This window comes from Quercus lobata, chromosome 7 (assembly GCF_001633185.2).
Source record: "Quercus lobata isolate SW786 chromosome 7, ValleyOak3.0 Primary Assembly, whole genome shotgun sequence".
NCBI classification, from domain to species: domain Eukaryota; kingdom Viridiplantae; phylum Streptophyta; class Magnoliopsida; order Fagales; family Fagaceae; genus Quercus; species Quercus lobata.
The window spans coordinates 9,152,794-9,173,274 of NC_044910.1; the positions used below are offsets into that span (position 1 = coordinate 9,152,794).

At 32.5% G+C, this 20,481-nt stretch overlaps 1 protein-coding gene and 1 long non-coding RNA gene across 2 annotated transcripts; both read left to right on the forward strand.

The window, feature by feature from the left end:
* Window positions 1–5,303: 5,303 nt before the first annotated feature.
* Window positions 5,304–6,968, forward strand: LOC115952619. Its single transcript, XR_004083483.1, has 2 exons — window positions 5,304–5,656; window positions 6,784–6,968. It is a non-coding gene; the product is annotated as an uncharacterized LOC115952619 (long non-coding RNA).
* Window positions 6,969–12,761: 5,793 nt separating this feature from the next.
* LOC115951524 (disease resistance-like protein DSC1) lies at window positions 12,762–14,596 on the forward strand. Its single transcript, XM_031068706.1, has 3 exons — window positions 12,762–13,679; window positions 13,799–14,074; window positions 14,171–14,596. The coding sequence occupies exons 1-3, from the start codon at window positions 12,762–12,764 to the stop codon at window positions 14,594–14,596; spliced, it is 1,620 nt and encodes a 539-aa protein (XP_030924566.1).
* Window positions 14,597–20,481: the final 5,885 nt, after the last annotated feature.

Sequence of the window (20,481 nt, forward strand, 5' to 3'; positions counted from 1 at the left end):
ATCTGGCATAAATTACAGGTGATTAATGACCCATTGTACTTAAAAGCAATCAAATACAACAATATGCATCTTAGAAGCCAACCCAAATACAGGATAAACATTGAAACCAAAATGATTGAAAGGAGATACTGATGCATATCTAAAATTTTAAAATCCCAACAAATTTCCCAAATTATAATTTTTTTTTTTCAAAATATACGAATTTGGCCACTCCCTCACTTCCCGTAGTAGTGGACAATGAATTTTGCCAACAAAATTTCTCTTAACAAACAAATTAGAGCAACCATCACTGAAGAAAGTGCAAACCTATCATGTTATCAAAATCACAATAGTTGAATAAAATATAGAAATTGTTAATCAGAACAACAACATAATATAATGCATCAATGTGATGAAGCCCTAACACAATTAAGCCGAACCCTTTGTCTTCTCTCACATTCCTAAAACGACACCATCTTACCTTGTTCCCATATTATCACCCTTGTCAAAAATCAAAATTTTCACATCAAATATTACCCAAAATATATATATATATATATATATATATATATTCCCATCAAGTCATCAACATCCTTCACCCTAATTTTGAAAATGAAAATTCAAACAACATTCATCAAATCAAAACAAACCAAATTTATCATTAAAAAAAAAAAAAAAAAAACCCTAATTTCATTCCACCAATCAAAATCATACCCAAATAACCAAAAACCCAAACCCCCAAAATCAAAAATTCCCATCCCACAAAACACCAAAAAAAGCCAAAATGTTTAGTTATCTCAACAGTGAGATATTCGAGCACGGTGAAGAGATAAACTGGAGCACTGACACCAACACACTCGGCGTACTTTCCAGCCTTAAGAAACCTAGCGATCAATGTGCAATGTGATTGAGAGGGAGATCGAGAGTGTATTGGAGAGTGAGAGCAAGATTGAGAGAGTGAGAGGGAGATTGAGAAAGTGAGAGTGATGAGAGAGTAAGACTTTTTTATATATACAGATGAGAGAGTAAGACTGAGTGGGAGTAAGATTGAAAAAGTGTTTTAAGTAGCTCGGCCATACCCGAGTGCAATGAACTCGAGTATGAGTCAGCATCGTGGAAGTAATTAACCCGAGCCATACTCGAGTATAAGGGACTCGGGTACCACAATAACACAATACTCGAGCTTATTAAACTCGAGTATTAGGTGGCATTTTTTAATGCCCAAATGCCAGCTCAGCCAGCACCATGGTGGAATGTTCGCTAGGAACTCGAGTTTACTGAACTCGAGTTTACTAAACTCGAGTACCATTTAGAACTCGAGTTTAGTGAGCTTGAGTACCTAAAAAGTGGTACATTACTAATTAGTTCCGAAATAGTGTTAAATTGTCAAAATTTTTGCCAAAACGTGGTATTTGGCTATTTTGACCTATAAGTAGATATAGTCCTTGTTTTTAGGTTAGGTTCATACCCTTTTGCGATGGGACATTATTGCTGCGTGGGTGACTTTGGTTGTACATGCTAGGATTATTTTTTAAGCTTAGATGAATTGACAAGCTTAAAGATGATGAATAATATATTTTATAAACTAGTAAGGGCAGTTGGAGGTCTGTCCAATGCAACTAGGACACCTCAAGTTGATAGTTATTGTATATTAAAAAAACAGATATATAATTTAACTACTTGCTTACATTATTGAATATAATTTAATTTATAAACTTTTTTGAGAATCAATTTAATTTATAAATTGATTGAAAATGATCTGCAAAGAAAGCGAATGGCAAAGATGAAAGTATATATAATTCCAAGTGGATGCTCATTCCAACTCAGAAGTTATTTTTATTTTATGAGAATTGCTACGTCTATAATATTTTCACTATTTTATAGTATTTTAATTAATAACAAATTATAGGTGGTTAGTTGTTATTGGTTCCAATTTAAACCTGCCACTAAAATTATTTTTTTACCCAACCAATTACAACCCTTAATAACTTACTACTTAAAATTTATTGTAAAAATATTATAAAATTATTGTAGAAATAGTATTTCTTTTTATTTTCTCTTCCTGTACACACAATGTGTAAAGAAGTCTTGTCTTTATTTATTTATTTTATTTTTATTATTATTAGTTATTTATTTATTTATTTTATTAACAATTTGATAACCTCCAGTCATCCTTTTGACTGGAGGATGCCGAAAGAAATGGTATGTTGACAAAAGAAAATGGAAAAGAAAGATTCGTTGACTTGACCCATAACAGTTAGAGGGTGTGATTCGTGAATGCTTAGCCCTTTAATCAACCAATTACATTGAGATGGGTTTATCTTTTCAGTTATAAATAATTTCCTCTATGTATATTAAAGTAAAATCGTTACCATTTAAAAATAATTGTTGTCGTTGTTTTGCTAGGACGATTCCTGGAAGAAAAGGGTGAATTGCACACCTACTTATTTTTAAAGGAAAATAAAAAGGGGTTCTATTTTAAGAGAAAAACAACAGATTGGAATGCCGCGTTATTTCAAGCTGCTTTTGAGTAATTAATTATGTATTGCTTGTACCCTTTCTTCAGCTAATTTACGCACTGCTTAAACAAAATTAATTAAAAGGATGAATTACACAAAGTTTATAGATTTTACTAATAAGTATTTATGTGTGACACGTCATGATGACATCTTTATTTTCTTTTCCTCAATTCAGAATGCGTTAAGTGTGTAATTGTCATTAAACTTCCACTAAGGTACTTATCCTCAAAGTAATAAAAAGTTTTTAAAAAAAGGAACCAACTCTTTCTTCTCTTTTCATTTCTTAATGAGGAGTAAATTACTTGCGTAAGTTCATCCCGTGTGCCACATTGGTGGGCCTATTCGGTGTTGACCCAGTGACATTCATATCCAGCCCACCTGCTATGATCTGAGGAAAATGTTAGAAACTTTAGAATTGATTTACATGGGTTTGACGTTTTGTGGTTATGCATGACAGATCACGATGACTTATCTCTATTCTGAATAAACGTAAAGAAAGTAATAGGAATACAACTTTAAGTGTCAAAAAGCAATATAAACGGAACTTTATAATTGACCACCACCAAGAAGTAATCTTTCTTTCTCTTTTCCTGAATGCAGAATGTGTAAAGTGTTATTTCATTTCCATCTAATTTCCACCAAAGTACTTCTCCTCCAAAAAATAATAAAAAAAGTTTACAAAAAAGAAAAATAAAATGTACACAAAAAAAAAAAAAAAAAAACTTTATACCGGTTACCAGGAACTCTCTCTTTTTTCTTTTTCTTTTATATTTTAGTAAATTACTTGGCTATAAGACACTACCATTTAAGAATAATTGTTGTCGTAGTTTTGCTTTTGCTAGGACAATTCCTGGAAGAAAAGGGTGACTTGCACACCTACTTCTGTTTAAAGGAAAATAAAAAGAGGTTCTATTGTTAGTGGGAAAATAAATAGTCAGTCTAGTAAGAGAAAAATAACAGATTAGAATGCTGCGTTGTTTCAAGTTGCTTTTGAGTAATTATGTACTGTACCCTTTCTTAAACAAAATTAATTAAAGGATGAATTACTCATAAAGTTTGCATATTTCACTAATAAGCATTTATGCATGACACATCACGGTGACATCTCTAGACATCTCTATTTTGAATAGACATAAAAAGAAAGCAATACAAATAGAACTTTATAACCCGTCAAAAAGCAATATAAACATGCATAATTTTTTTTTTTTTAAAAGCAATATAAACAGGACCTATAGCTGGCCACCAAGAAGTTAATCTTTATTTTCTTTTCCTCAACGTTGAATGTGTAAAGTATAATTGTCATCAAACTTTAACTAAAGTACTTATTCTCAAAGAAATAAAAAGTTTTTTAAAAAGGAACTTTACTCTTTCTTCTCTTTTCTTTTCTTAATGAGGAGTAAATTACTTGCGTAAGTTCATCCTAGGTGCCACGTTAAAGAACCTAAAACAGCAAAGTCAGAGGGAAGGCATTCAAAAATAACTAGTCTAAGTTCTCTCAGCCAAGGTCTTATAGCTCAAATAGTTGGTGTTTTCCGGTGTTTTCAATGAAAATATCAATGATTCCAATATTGATCAATTACAGTACCCAACACACATTGCCCTTTACATTTAATTATTTATGATTTATGATTGTTTTCTTGGTATCAATTTTGTTTAGACCGGATTTTTGATTTGTTGTGTTGGCCTTTTGGTTTGTTTAAAGCCCCAAGAATTAGAGAATCCTTTAGACAAACCAAACAAATAAACAAACAAAAATCACAAATCCAGAAATCAAAAGGGATATCATAATTTGTTTTGGTGTTTCTCGGGTCAATTTATAAATTTTTTGGAGAGGAGGTGTCCAGAATAAAATTTTCTGCCCAATTGCAAAACTTTTGTGTTTGTATTTATATAAAGTGGTGAATTTTTTTTTTTTTTTTAAATAAAAATTGGGAGTGAGGAGGTTGACCCTAGTCCACACACGGTTCCATCTCTAGTTAGGGTTGAATTATATATTCAAATACTTTTACCTCAACACAACACAAACAACACCCACTAACATAAATTTCCACCCTACTCTGACTAGAAAGGACAAATAATGGGTATAAAAAAAAAGTTTTGTTGGTGTTTTAAAAAGCAGAAGAAATCATCTCCTTGAAAGCAAGAAACTATTCAAAATTTCTTCCCATATAATTTGGTATGGTTTAACTTAAAGCATGCAAAGGGGTTTCATTTGTTTGGTACTATTAAATGACTTCCTTGTTTTTTCATTGGCTACAAGTTATTTCTTTTACCTTGCGCATCTACCAAAGTTCTTCCATGATTAAAGATCCAAATCCAATATATACAATCCTATCCGTTAAAAGTCTAGAAGATTAGCTCTAAAGATTGGGAAATCAACGAACGATAACAGGTGAAGAATCGGAACCCATAAACTTATTAATTCTTGAGAAGGCAAGACAAGAACTAATGGTCCGTTTGAATTGAGAGGGAGGAAGAGGGAGTAGAGTAGAGTAGAATAAATTTAGCACAAAATTAACTTATTTTTAGCCAACACTACTCTACTCTCCACCACTCCCCCTCCTTCCCCCCTCCATCCAAATAGGCCATAAGTTGGAATTACAAAGAGTCAATTTGCTGGGAACACTTAATTAAGTTGACATATTCAAATGTTTAAAAAACAAAAGTGGGTTTGGAGACTGATCCCCTCTCATGCTTCATCTGATACCTGCAGTTAAAAAAGAGGAATGGCCGCTTGCATACCCTATTTTGCCAAATGAAAAGAAGTCTTCGTGGGTCTTTTTTTATTTATTTTTTTAATCAATTTGAGAACTTCCAGTCATCCTTTTGACTGGAAGATGCCTAGAGGAAAGAAAGAGCATCTTGACAAAGGAAAAAGAAAAAGAAGGATTAAAAATAATTGTTGTGGTTGTTGTTTTGCTAGGACAATTCCTGGAAAGAAAGGGCCACTTGCACACCGTTCAAAGCTGCTTTTGAGCATAAGTAAAGATAAAAGAAAAGGTTGGAATCATTTTTTTGAGAGCATTGCCTAAGAACAAAAACAAATTCTAGTTTAAAGCAAAAAGTTGTTCTATAAATTAGAACTGTATCCAGAAGCGTTGTTTCAAGAGGTTATTATAGCACTTCACAACAACCAATTTCTGCAATTCTCCAAATTTGTAAGTTATTACTTTTCTTGCACACATCCATGTCTTCTACTTCCCTCCTAGAAAAAAAAATTATTCACAACAAAGGTTTTTTTTTTTTTTTTTTTTTGCTCTTTTAATTTATTTTACTTCAATTTGAAATTGCAATGGAACTACTTAGTGGTTCAAGATTTATCAACATATGCTATGATTTATTCCTTTCAAACAGATGATAGCCACTAGGGTCATTAGGATATTGAACTTGCCTGCATTCTTGTCCTAAGAGTAAGGGAGTAGCAACAATAATTTAGAGTTTATTTGCTGGACACACTTAAGTTGTTGACATATTAAAGTTCAAAAAACAAAAAGGGGTTTTGAGACTGATCCCCTCATGCTTGATCTGGTAGCTCCTACAGTTAAAAGAGACATGGTAGATAGTTTGAATTGGTAAAAACATTGTATAATTGATGTCAAAGCTTCTTTCTATGAATGTTCTTTTCTCCTAGCTCTCATTTTTAGGGAAGCAAATGCTTTAGCTAACTTTGCTGCCTCTCTCAGATCCTTTGTTTGTTGTAATAAGAACTCCCTACCTGATTCTATTCAGGATGTGTGGAGGAAGGATTTAGTCTTTGTTTGATCAGCCCTTTAATGAACCAATGACATGGAGAACGATTTATCTTTTCAGTTAAAAATAATTGAGTTTATCCTGTGTTTAAATATTTATATTAAAAATAATCATTACATTTAAAAATATTTTTTGGTCATTGTTTTGCCAGGAAGATTCCTAGAAGAAAACTAGAAAAGACCACATGCACACCTATTTGTTTAAAGGAAAATAAAAAGGGGTTCAAACTTGTTAGCGGGGAAAAAAATAAAAAAATACTTAGCTTCAAGAATAATCAGTTTAGTTAGTAAGAGAAAAAGAAAAGGTTGGAGAAGGCCGCATTATTTCAAGCTAGCTTTTGAGCTTTATAACCACCCCTGCAATTCCTTAAATCTGTAATTTTTCACTTTTCAGACACATCTATCTCTTTTATTTTTCTTTTCTCAAAAAATCCACGTTAAATCATATTCTTCTTCCCTAGCTAGTTATTTTACTTTCCACACATCCTTCAAATTGTTTTTTTACTAATTTATTTTTATCCTTGTTGCGGTTCAAGATTTACCAACATATTTCCTTTGGATTCAATGAGTACTCAAGGAGCCTCATTGTTGTCATCATCATCTTCTTCTTCAAGACGATGGATATATGACGTTTTCCTTAGTTTCAGAGGCGAGGACACACGCAATAGTTTTACTGACCATCTATATACTGCTTTGCAACGTTCGGGTATTTCTACCTTTAGAGACAATGAAAAACTTGAGAGAGGAAAATCTATTGCACCAGAACTCTTGAAAGCAATAGAAGAATCGAGATTTGCTATTGTTATTCTCTCAAGAAATTATGCATCTTCAACATGGTGCTTGGATGAACTTGCAAAGATCATTAGATGCATGAAAGAGAATGAAATGACCGTTCTACCTATATTTTATAAAGTGGACCCATCTGATGTACGAAATCAAAATGGAACTTTTTCACAAGCCTTTGCTAAGCATGAAAAACGTTTGAAGGGGAACACGAAGAAGGTGCAAACTTGGCGAGCTGCTTTGAGTGAAGTGGCCAATCTCTCCGAGTGGCATTCACAAGATAGGTAAAGTAATTTGACTTTTTTGTAAATGTTTCAAATAGCTCTTCCTATATATATACCATGAATTACATCATACAATACGATGTTTTGACTATAATATATGTTATGTTAAATCCACTCACATTATACATGATAGGTAATTTATATTACTATAAACAAAGTAAGACTTGATGATTTTTTTTTTTTTTTTGAGGAAATAAGATTTGATGATTTGATCCTTTAATTTATCAAGAAATATCTCATTAACTAGTTTTAAATAAAATGAAAGAATTTAAAGTATAGAATATGATAAGGTTAAAATTTTTAAATAAGAAGATTCCGAATAAATCTCAATCTTTGGAAAGTGGGGAAAAAAAATGATAAAGAGTTTTTTTTTTTAATTTTTTTTTATAGAATAATACCAAACATAATTACTAAACAATATGATTTTAGAACCCAATAGCGTAAACATCGGATTAACAAGTTGACCGTTATCAAATTTCATATAAGTTCAGAGTTAAAAAATTGATCTATTGTAAAGCCAGTGGCGGAGGGCAGGAGTGTAATATTTTTTGACATGTCAAAACTTACGTCTTCTTCTTCTTCTTTTTTCTTTTTTCTTTCTTCCTTTCTTTTTTCTTTTTTTTTTTTTGGCAAAGATGTAAAAAGTACAAACACTTATTTGATGTAAATATCTTTATTAATGTAAGAAAATATCATATGTTAAATCAAAATTACAAAAATTTCATGTATAAGCAATAAATAAATAAATGGCAAAAACACCATTTTGGTCTTCACATTTTGGAGATATAGTCAATTTGGTCCCACATTTTAGTAACCGTCAATTTGGTCCCGTTATTTTCACATTGCAATCAATTTGGTCCCTACCATTAACTTATTAACAAAATTACTTATATGGCAAACGATGTACACTGTTTGCATATTTAAAGATGACATGACTAATAAAATAATAATAAAATTTTTTATTGATCATTAAAAAATTCCATGTCAATATTTGAATTGAAAAAAAAAAATTTCAAGAATAAAAAATTAAAATTATCCTCAAATTTTCTTGTATTTTCCTGGTATCAAATCACAAAACTCAAACTCAAATTTCTTCCAAATTTGATTTTCCGCTTCTCTCTTTATTTGTTTCTCTCTTAAACAGTAAAACCCAGATTTGATACCTCTCCAATATCTATCTCTCTCTTTTATCTCAGTATCTCTGAAATCTTGCAACAAACTCACAATCAAACTAACAACAACAAAGACACGTATTCAAATAAAGAATACCTAGAAGACCAATATTTCAATTGCTTTTTTATATTTTGTTTTGTTTCTGGGCAAGCAAAGAGAAAATGGTTCCAAGGAAAGAATTGAAGGAAGGAAGGTGTCTACGTTTGTGCAATCGTTTGCGTGTGTGTGTTATCTGTTATGGCCAACATCATGTCCGATGGAGTTGCGGCAATCAATGGTCGTGGAGGAGAGCGAAGACATTGAGTTTTCGCTGGCAATCAAGCGGTGGTGCTGCTGGTAGTAAATGCTAAAAGAGCTCAAGGACTTTGGCTATGGAGGCCGATCTGTGCTTCGGCCATGGAGGATTGAAGCTAGGTTCAGTTGTAGATTAGAGTCATTAGAAAGTGAGAACTTTGGGTTTGCAAGGGAGAAAGAAAGATAGTAAAGAGTTTGAGAGAAAAGAATTGTCAGATATGGTACAAATTTGTTTTTGAGTTTCGTGTTTTGGTGTTTGGCTGAAAGGCTCAAGATGTTAGTATATAATATAGTTTGAGAATTGTGCCTACTAACTAAATAGTTGGGAAATCATAGTTAATTTCTCATTATCGCCGAGCTTTAACAAACAAGTTAAATCAAAATCCCTAAACCTAAAGACCAAACAAAGATAAAATTGAGCTTAACAACCAAGTCAAATCAAAAACCCCAAAACCACAAAACAAACAAAGAGAAAATAGAATAAATTTTAAGAAAGAAAACGATGACATTAATGGTGATGGCGCAGCCGTAGATCATTGGTGGTTGCGCGGGTTCTATTGTTTGGCGATGGAGCCGTCATAAACTGCTGGTGTTTATGGTTGCGTGGGTTCAGCTGTGGTTGAGCTCGATTGCGTGGGTACAGCTATGGCTGAGCTTGGTCCAGCCAAGGAGGCTTTAAGGGAGGAGATTCTAAGATGAGAGAGCAGTAGTGTTGGCGTTCAGTGAATAGAAGAGAGAGGGAGAGAGAAAAAATTGTAAAATAATCAAATACACAGCTACAGTACTCGTGTATATTTACACGGTATTGTAGTTTTTATATCTTTACACATTTTTACACGGTTTGATGCGGGGAATTTTTGAGAATTAGATGTGCAAAGATTGATGCAATTGCTCTAAGAGCTTTTTTTGGTAAGCACTACATAAGAGCTTAAATTACTTTAAAAGTTAAAAGAAATTTCAAGTTACTTTAGTCATCTGTCATAGTTTTTAAGTTACGTAGTAACCTTAGTCTTGTATAATCATTTATAATATAAATTAAATTACTTTTTATTTTATTTTTATTATTCAATTTAATGATAAATGTGAAATATTTATGGGAGAGGAGATTTCAATTTTAATTTGAACCATAAACATCTCTATTGAAAATATCAAGAGGTGCTAATTGAACTACAAAGCTCTTTAACATATTCCCCCTCAAAAAAAAAAAAAAAAATAAATAATTTTTTTTTTTTTTTTAAAAAAAGGCTCTTTAACATATAAGGGAAATATTTTCCTTGATAACATTTAAAATTTTTAATGAATTTTTGCTACTGCGCACCAATAGTATATACTACCCTCATCACATGCACTCCAGACGTGTGATGAGACTTTTTTTTTATTAAATTTAATACTCTCTCCATCCCAATTTGTTTGTCCTGTTTGAAAAGTCAACATTTTTAAGGGAACATCATTTATTATCTTGTCTACCTTATAAAAATGTATAAGTTTACAAAATAATCCTTAAATAAATTTATCATTTAAAAAAAAAAGTTATTCTTAATGAGGCAACTAAAAAGGTGCCCCAATTAGACTGATTTTTTTAAATATTTGTTAGTTTTCTTATAAATAGTTTTAAAAATAAAGTAGGGATATAATAGGAACATTAGTAAATTAATTACTTTTATTTTTAGAAATAGGACAATATTTTGAGACATCCCAAAATGAAATAAAGGACAAACAAACTGAGACGGAGGGAGTATAATTTTTCAATTTGAATTTATCTATTGTTAGTGAGGTTATGTAGGAAGAAATTTTTCTAAAACTAAAATTTAAAATTTGGAATAGATTAATAAAACTAAAATTTAGGATTGCTGGGTTTAGAGTGTGCTAGTTTTTAGGGAAAAAATATATCAAACATACATGAAATATGTTTAGATAGAGAGTGTGCTAATTTTTAGGAAAAAAGTTTCTCTGGTAGTATTTTTTTTATTAAATTACAATTTTAACCCTATTTTTTATTTTTTAAGAATAAGGATTATCTAATTAAATTATGGTTACTTTTGACATTTTTAGAAACCATAATTAACTTTCTAAACTCTCTTAATATATAGAGATAAAACAGAACATATTTTTTGCATCAATAGTTTGAGATGCACTTGGACTTTGTGAGCCCTGAAAAGGATAAACATGAAGAGATCAACCAAAATACTTGCTTCATGTACAATTTTGTATTGCATGATTAATTTGAAATGTACAGTAGCTCAAGCAATTACAAATTCCTGTGGCAGCTCTACTTGATATCATATTCTCTTTTTTCTTCCGAAGAAAGTAATTTTATTAGTTGTCGACTAACTCATTTGGTAATGAAAAAAGGAGAAAGAGAGAGACTGAGAGGATTGTCAAACTTATACGTGGAAACAGAGCTGTCAAAAAAAATTTGGGTAGACTCATTATAAGTTACTTGTTGTAATAGTAGAAGTTCTACTTCTAATACTAATTTGTTGTGAAAAAACATGTAAATAAAAGGTAAGCAATACTAGACACAAATGCTAACGTAATTTGATAAACTCTATACCCACATTCAAGGGCAACACTAACCAAAAGAAAATGCAATGTTACATCTACAACAACAATTTCACAATAAATTCTAAGCAGCAAGTTGTAACTAGTTGCCTTATTTTAGTGGTATGCTTAGATTGGAACGAGTAATAACTTCCCACCTAGAATCTTTTGTGAAAATATTATGAACATAGCATTACTCACAAAAAATCTCATTAACAATTATGAGAAAAAAAAATAAAAATAAAAAATAAAAAACCTGCATTCCCAAGTCCCAACTGTCATAAAGATAAAGAAACACAAGTTATCATTTCAGCCAAAGGTGTTCTTCACCTTTTCACCATTTTAAAAGACATATTATTATTTCCATATGGGCAATATTTCACTCAATTAAATGCAATGAAACACACAGTGACCTTTGTTTTTATTTATTTATTTATTTTTAGAATAATGTTAGAGGTATAAACTATTTTACAAATTTTTTTACAAACTGCTGATGTGGTAAGTGATTATTGGTAAATGAAAAAATGATATTAACGATAGACCTAGATGAAAACCAATAGGAGGTTGGCCATATCAACATTTTTTAAAAATGTTGTAAAATAGTTTGTGACTGTAATATTACTCTCATTTTTATATAGTTTTAATATATGACATTTGTTTCTAATGATTTTTTTTTTTTTTAATCATCATACTAAGACACCATTTGGTTTTTGGGGCAAACGGGGATCGAATCCAAGATCTTTTATTCATCTATAATAGATTTTACCAGTTAAACTAAGTAAAACCCTAAGCAACTTTTGTTTTACAGGAACATTGTGTTATAAAAAAGAAAATCTTACATTCAAAATATCTTCTTCTTTTTTCCTCAATTTTCTTTTTTCTTTTTTGGTTAATGAAGGGGAAAAAAACCTGGAGTTGCTTATATTATCCTAGGTCGAAAACTTATTAGACTCAAAACCCACCCAAACATGGAAACATAGGTAGCATGAAATTAGATTTTATTTTTTTAATCCAGCTAATATTCAGATTTTTAATATAGAGTATATATTGCATATGTCTCAAATTAAACCTAGGTTTCTTAAGGAATGAACTAAACTAAAACGATATATTCAGATTTTACATTATAGGTTGCATATACATTTATTTGTTTGGATTTCAGTTTTAATCAACTATACTAAATGCTATATATCTGCAAAAAATTTTATTTGGGTCTTGTCATGGGAGGTTTAAACTCACTGCTTATTATTCTCTCTTCATTGTAGGCTTGAGTCAGAAGTTATTGACAATATTGTGAAAGTGATAATAAATAAACAGAGTTATACATTCTTTGTAGCAACCGAGGGACTAGTGGGAACAAGTTCCAAAATTGAGAAATTGATGTCACATTTAGCTCTAGAGTCAAATGATGTTCGCATTATAGGAATTAGAGGAACAGGAGGATGGGTAAAACAACTCTAGCAAGAGTTGTTTACAGTATGATTTCTAATCAATTTGAAGCATGTAGTTTTGTTGCTAATGTCAGGGAAGTTTGCGAAAAATATGGCATACTTCAGTTACAACAAAAACTTTTGAATGATCTTTCAATTCTAAGAGACATGAATGTAAAAGATGTTGATAATGCAGTTTACATGATCAAGAATAGGTTACGTCACAAAAAGATTCTTCTCATTATTGATGATGTAAATGAATTAGACCAGATGAACAAATTAGGTGCGAAGCATGATTGGTTAGGTCCAGGTAGTAGAGTTATCATAACAACAAGAGATGCGAAGTTGCTAACGACCCAAAAAGTAGATGGAATATATGAGGCTAAAGTATTGAGTAATGGTGAAGCTTTTCATCTTTTTAATTTGAAAGCTTTTGACAAAGAGCATCCTCCTAAAGATTATCTAAAGCTATCCCTAGCCTTTGTACATTATGCTGGTGGCCTTCCTTTAGCCATTGAGGTTTTGGGTTCCATTCTAAACGGAAGAAGTACTTTTGAATGGAAAAGTGTATTAGATAGGCTTAGAGAATTTCCTGAAAGAAAAATTCTCAATGTACTTCAAATAAGTTTTGATGGACTACATGAAACAGAGCAGGAAATTTTCTTGAATATTGCATGCTTCTTTAATCATAAAAATCAAGAAACTATTATTCCAATATTAGATTGTCTTGAGCTTTACCCTAAAATTGGATTAAGTACTCTTATTGAAAAATCTCTCATCAAGTTGGAAGACAATCAATTGTGGATGCATGATTTGCTCCAAGAAATGGGTCGAGATATAGTCCGTAGAGAGTGCCCAAAAGACCAACCTGAGAAGCGTAGTAGATTGTGGTTGTATGAAGATATTGACAATGTGTTGACAAATAATACGGTAAGAGCTTATTGATAGAACCCAAGAATATACCTAATTAATTCAACATAGTTTAACATAAAGGTTTTGGTAATTATAAATTTTACAATTTACTAATTCATTTTGTTCATGATTATTAGGGAACAGAAGCAATTCAAGGCATCGTCTTACCGTTTCTAGGAACAGAAGGGGCACAGTGGAATCCTGAATCATTTTCAAAGATGAATCGTCTAAAACTCCTCATAATTGAAGATTCTTACCTCATGTATGATCCCAAAAATCTTCCTAATGGCTTAAGATATCTTAATTGGCATGGGTACCCTTCAAAATCTTTGCCAACAAGTTTCCAACCAGATGAGTTAATTGAACTTCACCTGTGTTTTAGCAACATTGAACAACTTTGGACAAGAGCAAAGGTAATAAATACCCTTCTACAACTTTTCTTTCAATAGTTTCATTAAACTATAAGGTTTTTGAAGCTAAAAATTATTTTGTCTTTTGGCTTTTTACAGCCTTGGGAGATGTTGAAAAAGCTTATTGTTCTTAATCTAGAAGGTTGTAAAAATCTCAAAAGTCTTCCAAGAAAATTTGAGATGAAGTCTCTAAAGATCCTTATTCTTTCCAACTGCTCAAAAATTAAAACAATTCCAGAATTTGGGGAGAATATGGGACGTGTAAAAGATCTTTACTTAAATGGCACTGCTATTACAAAACTACCCACATCAATTGGGAATTTGAGTGGCCTTGTTTCATTGGATGTAAGGGATTGTAAAAATCTTATGTCTCTTCCCAGCACCTTTTTTAGTTTGACGGGGCTTAAAGATCTCAGTCTTTCTGGCTGCTCAAAACTAATAGAGAACTTGGGGCGTGGTGAAAGTTTTGATGGGATCGGACAAATGCCTTCTTCTAAGGCCATGTTCGAAACTTTAAAAAAATAGCTTTTGGTGGATTTCAGCTTCTCCCTTTTAATCCACTGTCGAGAAGTTCCGAATCCATGGGCTTGCTATTGTCTTCTCTATTTGGTTTGTCTTCTTTGAACTATTTGAATTTAAGTAATTGCAATCTCAAGGAAATCCCCTATGATATTGCTTGCTTATTCTCTTTAGAAGGTTTAATTCTATGTGGAAATAATTTTAGTTGCCTTCCGGAAAGCATCGCTCAACTATCTAATCTAAAAGTTTTGAAGGTGGATAATTGCACGAGTCTTCAATCCTTTCCAACGCTTCCTTTAAATATAGGTTATGTTGAAGGATTTGGTTGCTCCTCATTGGAAACGGTACCAGTTTTGTTGAGACCAAATTCTTCATTTGAGCCAAGACTCTTTCTTTCAAATTGCAGCAAACTGACTGGCAATCAAGGATTCATTGACTTGTTTTTTGCAGTTATAAAAAAGTCTCCTCAGGTCTCTCTCTCTCTCTCTCTCTCTCTCTCTCTCTCTCATAGTTCTAAGCCTCAAGCTTTGCATGTTTCAGGGACTCTCTCCTAACTATCACGGGGAAAGATATGGAATGGTTTTTCCTGGAAGTGAAATACCGGAGTGGTTTAGCCATCAATGTATGGGGAATGAAGTGAATATAATGGAACCTTTTTCTCATTTGTGTAATGACTGGATTGGGATTGCTGTTTGCATTGCATTTTGTTCTCTTTCATGTCGCCAAATTAATTACAGTCCAGTTCACTTCCGGTGGAGAGTCAATGGAAAAGATATGTCTTCCGTAGGTATAAATGGAAGAGCTTCGAATTACTGCATTTCCGATGTTATGGTTGCTTTATCAGATCATATTTGGCTATGGTATTTGCTTCCTCAAGACGTCTGGGAGAAGGACAGAAAATCACTGTGGGAATGTGATGCAAATGGATTCCGTGAGATTGGAATTAAAATTGATAACACAGATTCAGGCTTGGTGAAGAAATGCGGGTTGCGTGTGGTATACAAGAAAGACATTGAAGATCTCAACGGTAATGTGGTTCAGAGTGGCAACAACAGCATCATTCCCTATGAGGGCTTGAAAGAGTCCCTGAATTTATGGCCCATGGTAAATATTATGAGGAGTCAAGTCGGTACAAGGAATGTGGTGAAGAGCTAAGCAATTGGCAGGAATTACATGTAAGTCACTGTCATTGTCTTTCTTCTTAATTCAAGCTCTGTTGGATGCTGCATTATCTTTTTTTCTTTAGTATACGTTTATAAATGGATTGTCCACCATATGTTTGATTACAGTTGTCAATGAGTCTCCTAGCAGTTTTACTAGAATGAACAAAGAATGGCAAGAAATAGCTTTTTGTTGGAAAGTTTTAAATGCAGAAGAATTCATCAAACTTGGAAAGTTTTGGCTGCTAAACGTACCAGTTTATTGTTCTATCTCATGTTGTTTTCTTCCAAACAACAAATACTGAATAATAGATAGTATTGGATAGTAATATTTCAAAATGGCTTTAGAAAAAACATCTTACCCCTGATCATCCCATGTGATGCTTCTGCGAAGGCATGGGTAAGACCTTAATATTATTTGAATCTCAATTAAAAGTGACAAATCTTTTTCCTCTGCATTTTGTTGGTTACATACTTACATTTCATATTAAATTGATGACACGCCTTTATAACCATCCAAGTATATGCATATGGTTCTAGTTTTATCGAATTTCTCCAAAGGAATGTCTAATAAAATTGCTTAGGTTCTCTGAAAGTTGTGGCAGATGTCCTAGTTAAAGATACATTCATAGGGAATTCTGAATTAGTTTGGAAACTCAATAGCCAAAATGATGCTAAGAGAATTTTCTTAATTCCTGTTTGTATTGCTCACAAGCTCATAAAGCCTCATTCTAAATATGGGTCTTATTTTGGCTAAAAAGGAAAATGGCTATTGCATACCAAGAATTGTAGAAACCAAGCTGGTAGGCCTTTAATTGGTCTTAATGGCATTGCAACCAGTTATGTAGGATACAATTACCTTCTAAAATGATTATCGTTTTCTGATTTTTTTTTCTTTTTTTAATTTTCTTCTTGTGAGGGTAGAAGTGAGAAGACATCTGATGACTAATGTCCTTTGTGTCCAAGATACTGAAAGCTTAGACCATATTTTCCCCCCTTGTCATGTAGAGAAATCTGGCTTGTTTGATCTGTTCATTGGACCGGATTTCATTCAGCCTTACTTGATTCAGGCATGAATGAAGATTTGGATGAAGGGTAACAGGGGCCATTGAGAAATCATAAAGTACTTTTTGCTGTCTTTTGTCTCTGATTTATGGTCTATTTGGAGTTATGGGAACAAGGCAATAGTGAATAAAGAATCTTTATCTGCCACTAATGTAGTGAAAGTATTGTAAAAGTTTGATTTCAATGTGCAGGGTAACTAACAGTTCAAAAACAAAGAAAAGCCTCAGCAGCAGCAGGATAAGCAAGTCCACACCTTTAGAGAGTGTTCCAACTGGTGACCAACCACGTTGGATGAGAGCTGCAAGGGTAAGAGAAGGAAAGGGGATCCAGTTTCTTTCTGTAAAAATAGAGGTCCATGTCTGTGGCTGGTTTTTTCAGCTGGACTGTTAAAGATTCTATTGTGACAGCAACTTTATTGGCTTTTTTATGAAGCATTATTGAAGATTCTAGCTTTGGGATTTCTCTCTGTTAGTATTCTTAGAAGCAACAAAGAGGTGGCAGAGTTACCTAATAGAGAGGCTGTGGTAAAGGACAAATGTTTGGGATTGACATGTGGATAGACGTTTTGGCAAAGCCTTGATCTCTAGCAACCATTGCCCCTAAGTCTTTATGAACAGTAGCTTGGATAATAGATAATAGACAGAGAGCTCCTAATCTTCTAATCTTTTCTTCTTGTGCTGTTTTGGTTCCTTTGTTTCAATGTACCCAAAAAAGAATGGCAAGAAAAGGTTTTTGTTGGTGTTTTAAAGGCAGTAGAAATCATGGGCTGGAAAGCTTTTACTGCCAAAGGTATTATTAATTTATTGTTTTACCCATGTTTCCATTCAAAATTATGCCTATGGGTTGTCCTCAGTTTAGAATTCTATTAGCACAGGCTGATTGGTAAGAAAAGGCATGACAAATTGACAGGTAATTCAAAGTGAATAAACTATAATTCTAATTCTTATATTTTTCCTTCTTGTCCTTTGCGTATAATTTGGTTTGCTTTAATTTAAAGTATGAAAAAGGGGTTTTATTTGTTTGGAACTATCAAAATGCTTTCTTATTTCTTCTTGTCATCTAGAAATCTAGTTTGGTTAGATCTGTCCATTACTAATGTGGTTATGTATAGTAATAGTTTGATTTCTGTTAATGTCACATATAAATGCTTGTTGATGTTGATGTTCCTCTTCCTTCATTGGTGGAGCTCCTCCGTCAACGAGTGGTCTCATATTCCATTGCGTTGTGGAGCAGCGTTGCTGCCTTTATTTATCAAAAAAAAAAAAAAGTAATAGTTTGATTTCTATGTGACTATGTGTATGTTAGCTATCAGTTCAAATTAAAGGAAAGCCTTGACAGTGGAAAAATAAGTCCAGACATTTATAGAGTCTTCCAAATGGCAACCAATCCTGAAATGGGGAGGGGATTCAATTTTTTTGGTAAAAATAGAGATAGATGTATGGTCATGGCTGTTGTTTCTGCTGGGCCGTTAAGGATTCTATATTTCTATGAAAGCAGCTGTTTTGTATTTGTGTGAAGGAGCAAGGATTGTTGAAGCTGCGAGCCAAGCCTGCAAGCCTTGGGATTTCTCTCTGGTAGTATTCTTAGAAGTAATGTCTTCTCATAAACTATATTACACTACAAAAATTTGTTGTCATGTTCAAATTGATATTAAAAAAAAAAAAATCGAAGTTTTTTGGAGAGAATTAGTTCCACTTCCATGTATCTTTTAGAACTTTGCTCGCAGATGTCATATTAGTCAATCAAGATTATCTACCTTTCTAAAAAAAAAAAAAAAATTAAATTCTTATCTAGTTGAATAATTTTCAGTCAAAATTTAAGCACTTGAACTACTACTTTATTTATATAATAATTGAGTTGTTAACTTTACTGAAAACACAATGTTATAATGAACAACTAAAAGCTTGGCTCTAACATGGTCATGATTATAGAAAACAATGGAAGAATCCATGAAATCATGTAGAAATACTGGATTATCTTGGCCTTTACCATTAGGGGTTCTTATTGATAAATCTCTTGAAAAAGTTAATGATGATGGTTAGTGGATGCATGATTTACAACATGAAATGGGCAAGAACATAGTTTATCAAGAGTTCCCTAGGAGTCTGGAAAGTGTAGTAGATTGTGGTTATATATTTGTAGACATTAATAATGTTCTTACAAAAAATATAGTTAGAGGTTATCGTCAAAACTTGAGCAACATACCATTTTATATGGTTCAATAGACTTGGAAAGGTTTTGGTAATCTTAAATTTTGCAATTCATTAATCCTTTTATTCACGGCTATGAACAAAAGCAATTAAAGACATAACCTTAAAGTTGCTTGAACTAAAATAGGCATATTAGAATCTCAAGAGTCTTTTTAAAAAAGTATCATCTTAAATTACTCATAATTGGTAATGTTAACCTGTTGTATAATCTTGAAACATCTTCCTAATGGCTTGAGCTTTCTCAATTAGTTTGGATACCCTTCAAAAAAAAGTTAAACAAGTTTCCATCCCATTAAGCAATTTTTAAAAACATATTGAAATTCCAAACTTCATTGGAATCCTAGTCCTAAGAAATTGTTCCTTGAGGATTGTATAAATTTACCTAGGTGCACACATCAATTGGAGCTCATAAAAAAAATATTAAAGAAATAATTAAAAAACTTAAATTTCTTAGTTGTAAACTCTCAATATTATCACAATAAAATTTCTAAACTCTGCACACACAAAATTCTAATCTATATATATATATATATATATATATATATTGTAGGGACACAATTTTGGTTAACCCGGTCCTGGACGATTAGGCCCTGGCCTAAGAAGTCCCACACAATGAATTTTGTAGAGTATGGGCTGAAGAACTCAGTTCCAATTGACTTAGACGGTTCGTTGCATGTTCTTAGCAGATGTAGAAACGTGAATCAAGAAAATGGATATGAAAGTGGAAGTTTTATTCATGGCTATGCATTCATACCATGAATCCTTGCTTTTTCTCTCTTCTCTCCCTTCTCTTTCGTCCCCCTCTTCTGAGGGACTCTTACATATTATATAGGCCGCTTTTTATCATCTGGGTCTTACACTTGTTGATCATCCAATCCCCCACTTGAGCACCTGTCCCATCAGACGCCCTTACCAGTTCTTTGTGAGTTGCAGTGACCAAGGTAACACTGTTCAAGGGTCTTCTCTTCATTAATGCGGCCAGGAGAGTAGTTGTGGTGCATTTAATGTGGTGGTGACAACCTTTGCTGGGATATTTTAAGCCTTCTTTCTTCTTACGTGTTTGGAGTGAGGGCTACAATAACTGGGATGCATCATTGACCTGTACTTTGGAATGTCCAAGGAGGAATTACTCCTCGGACGTGTTTTCTTCGCCCCAATTGGATTAGGCAAGGATTATGGGTCGCGACGTCTCTTCGAACAGAATGGTCCTCGGACGGGCCCAAGGCCCAGCCAACTTGTTATTCTGGGCCGATCCCCACATATATATATATATATATATAACCGAAACCTTTGAAACTTCCACAATTTTTCATGTCAGTACAATATTTAAATAAAATTATCATTTTATTTAAATAAAATTATTTTTGTTTAATCCAAATTTAATAAAGAGTAAAATTTTATCTTTCTAATAAGTCCAACTTAAACTCAAACCCATTATTATCATTAATATTTAAAT

What these genes read in the sequence shown, in the direction of transcription:
- LOC115951524 (XM_031068706.1), top strand. Translation starts at nt 12,762, where the DNA reads ATGGGTAAAACAACTCTAGCAAGAGTTGTTTACAGTATGATTTCTAAT. An exon ending in ATGTGTTGACAAATAATACG is followed by an intron (nt 13,680 to 13,798) that starts GTAAGAGCTTAT and finishes CATGATTATTAG; the next exon opens with GGAACAGAAGCAATTCAAGG. An exon ending in AACTTTGGACAAGAGCAAAG is followed by an intron (nt 14,075 to 14,170) that starts GTAATAAATACC and finishes GGCTTTTTACAG; the next exon opens with CCTTGGGAGATGTTGAAAAA.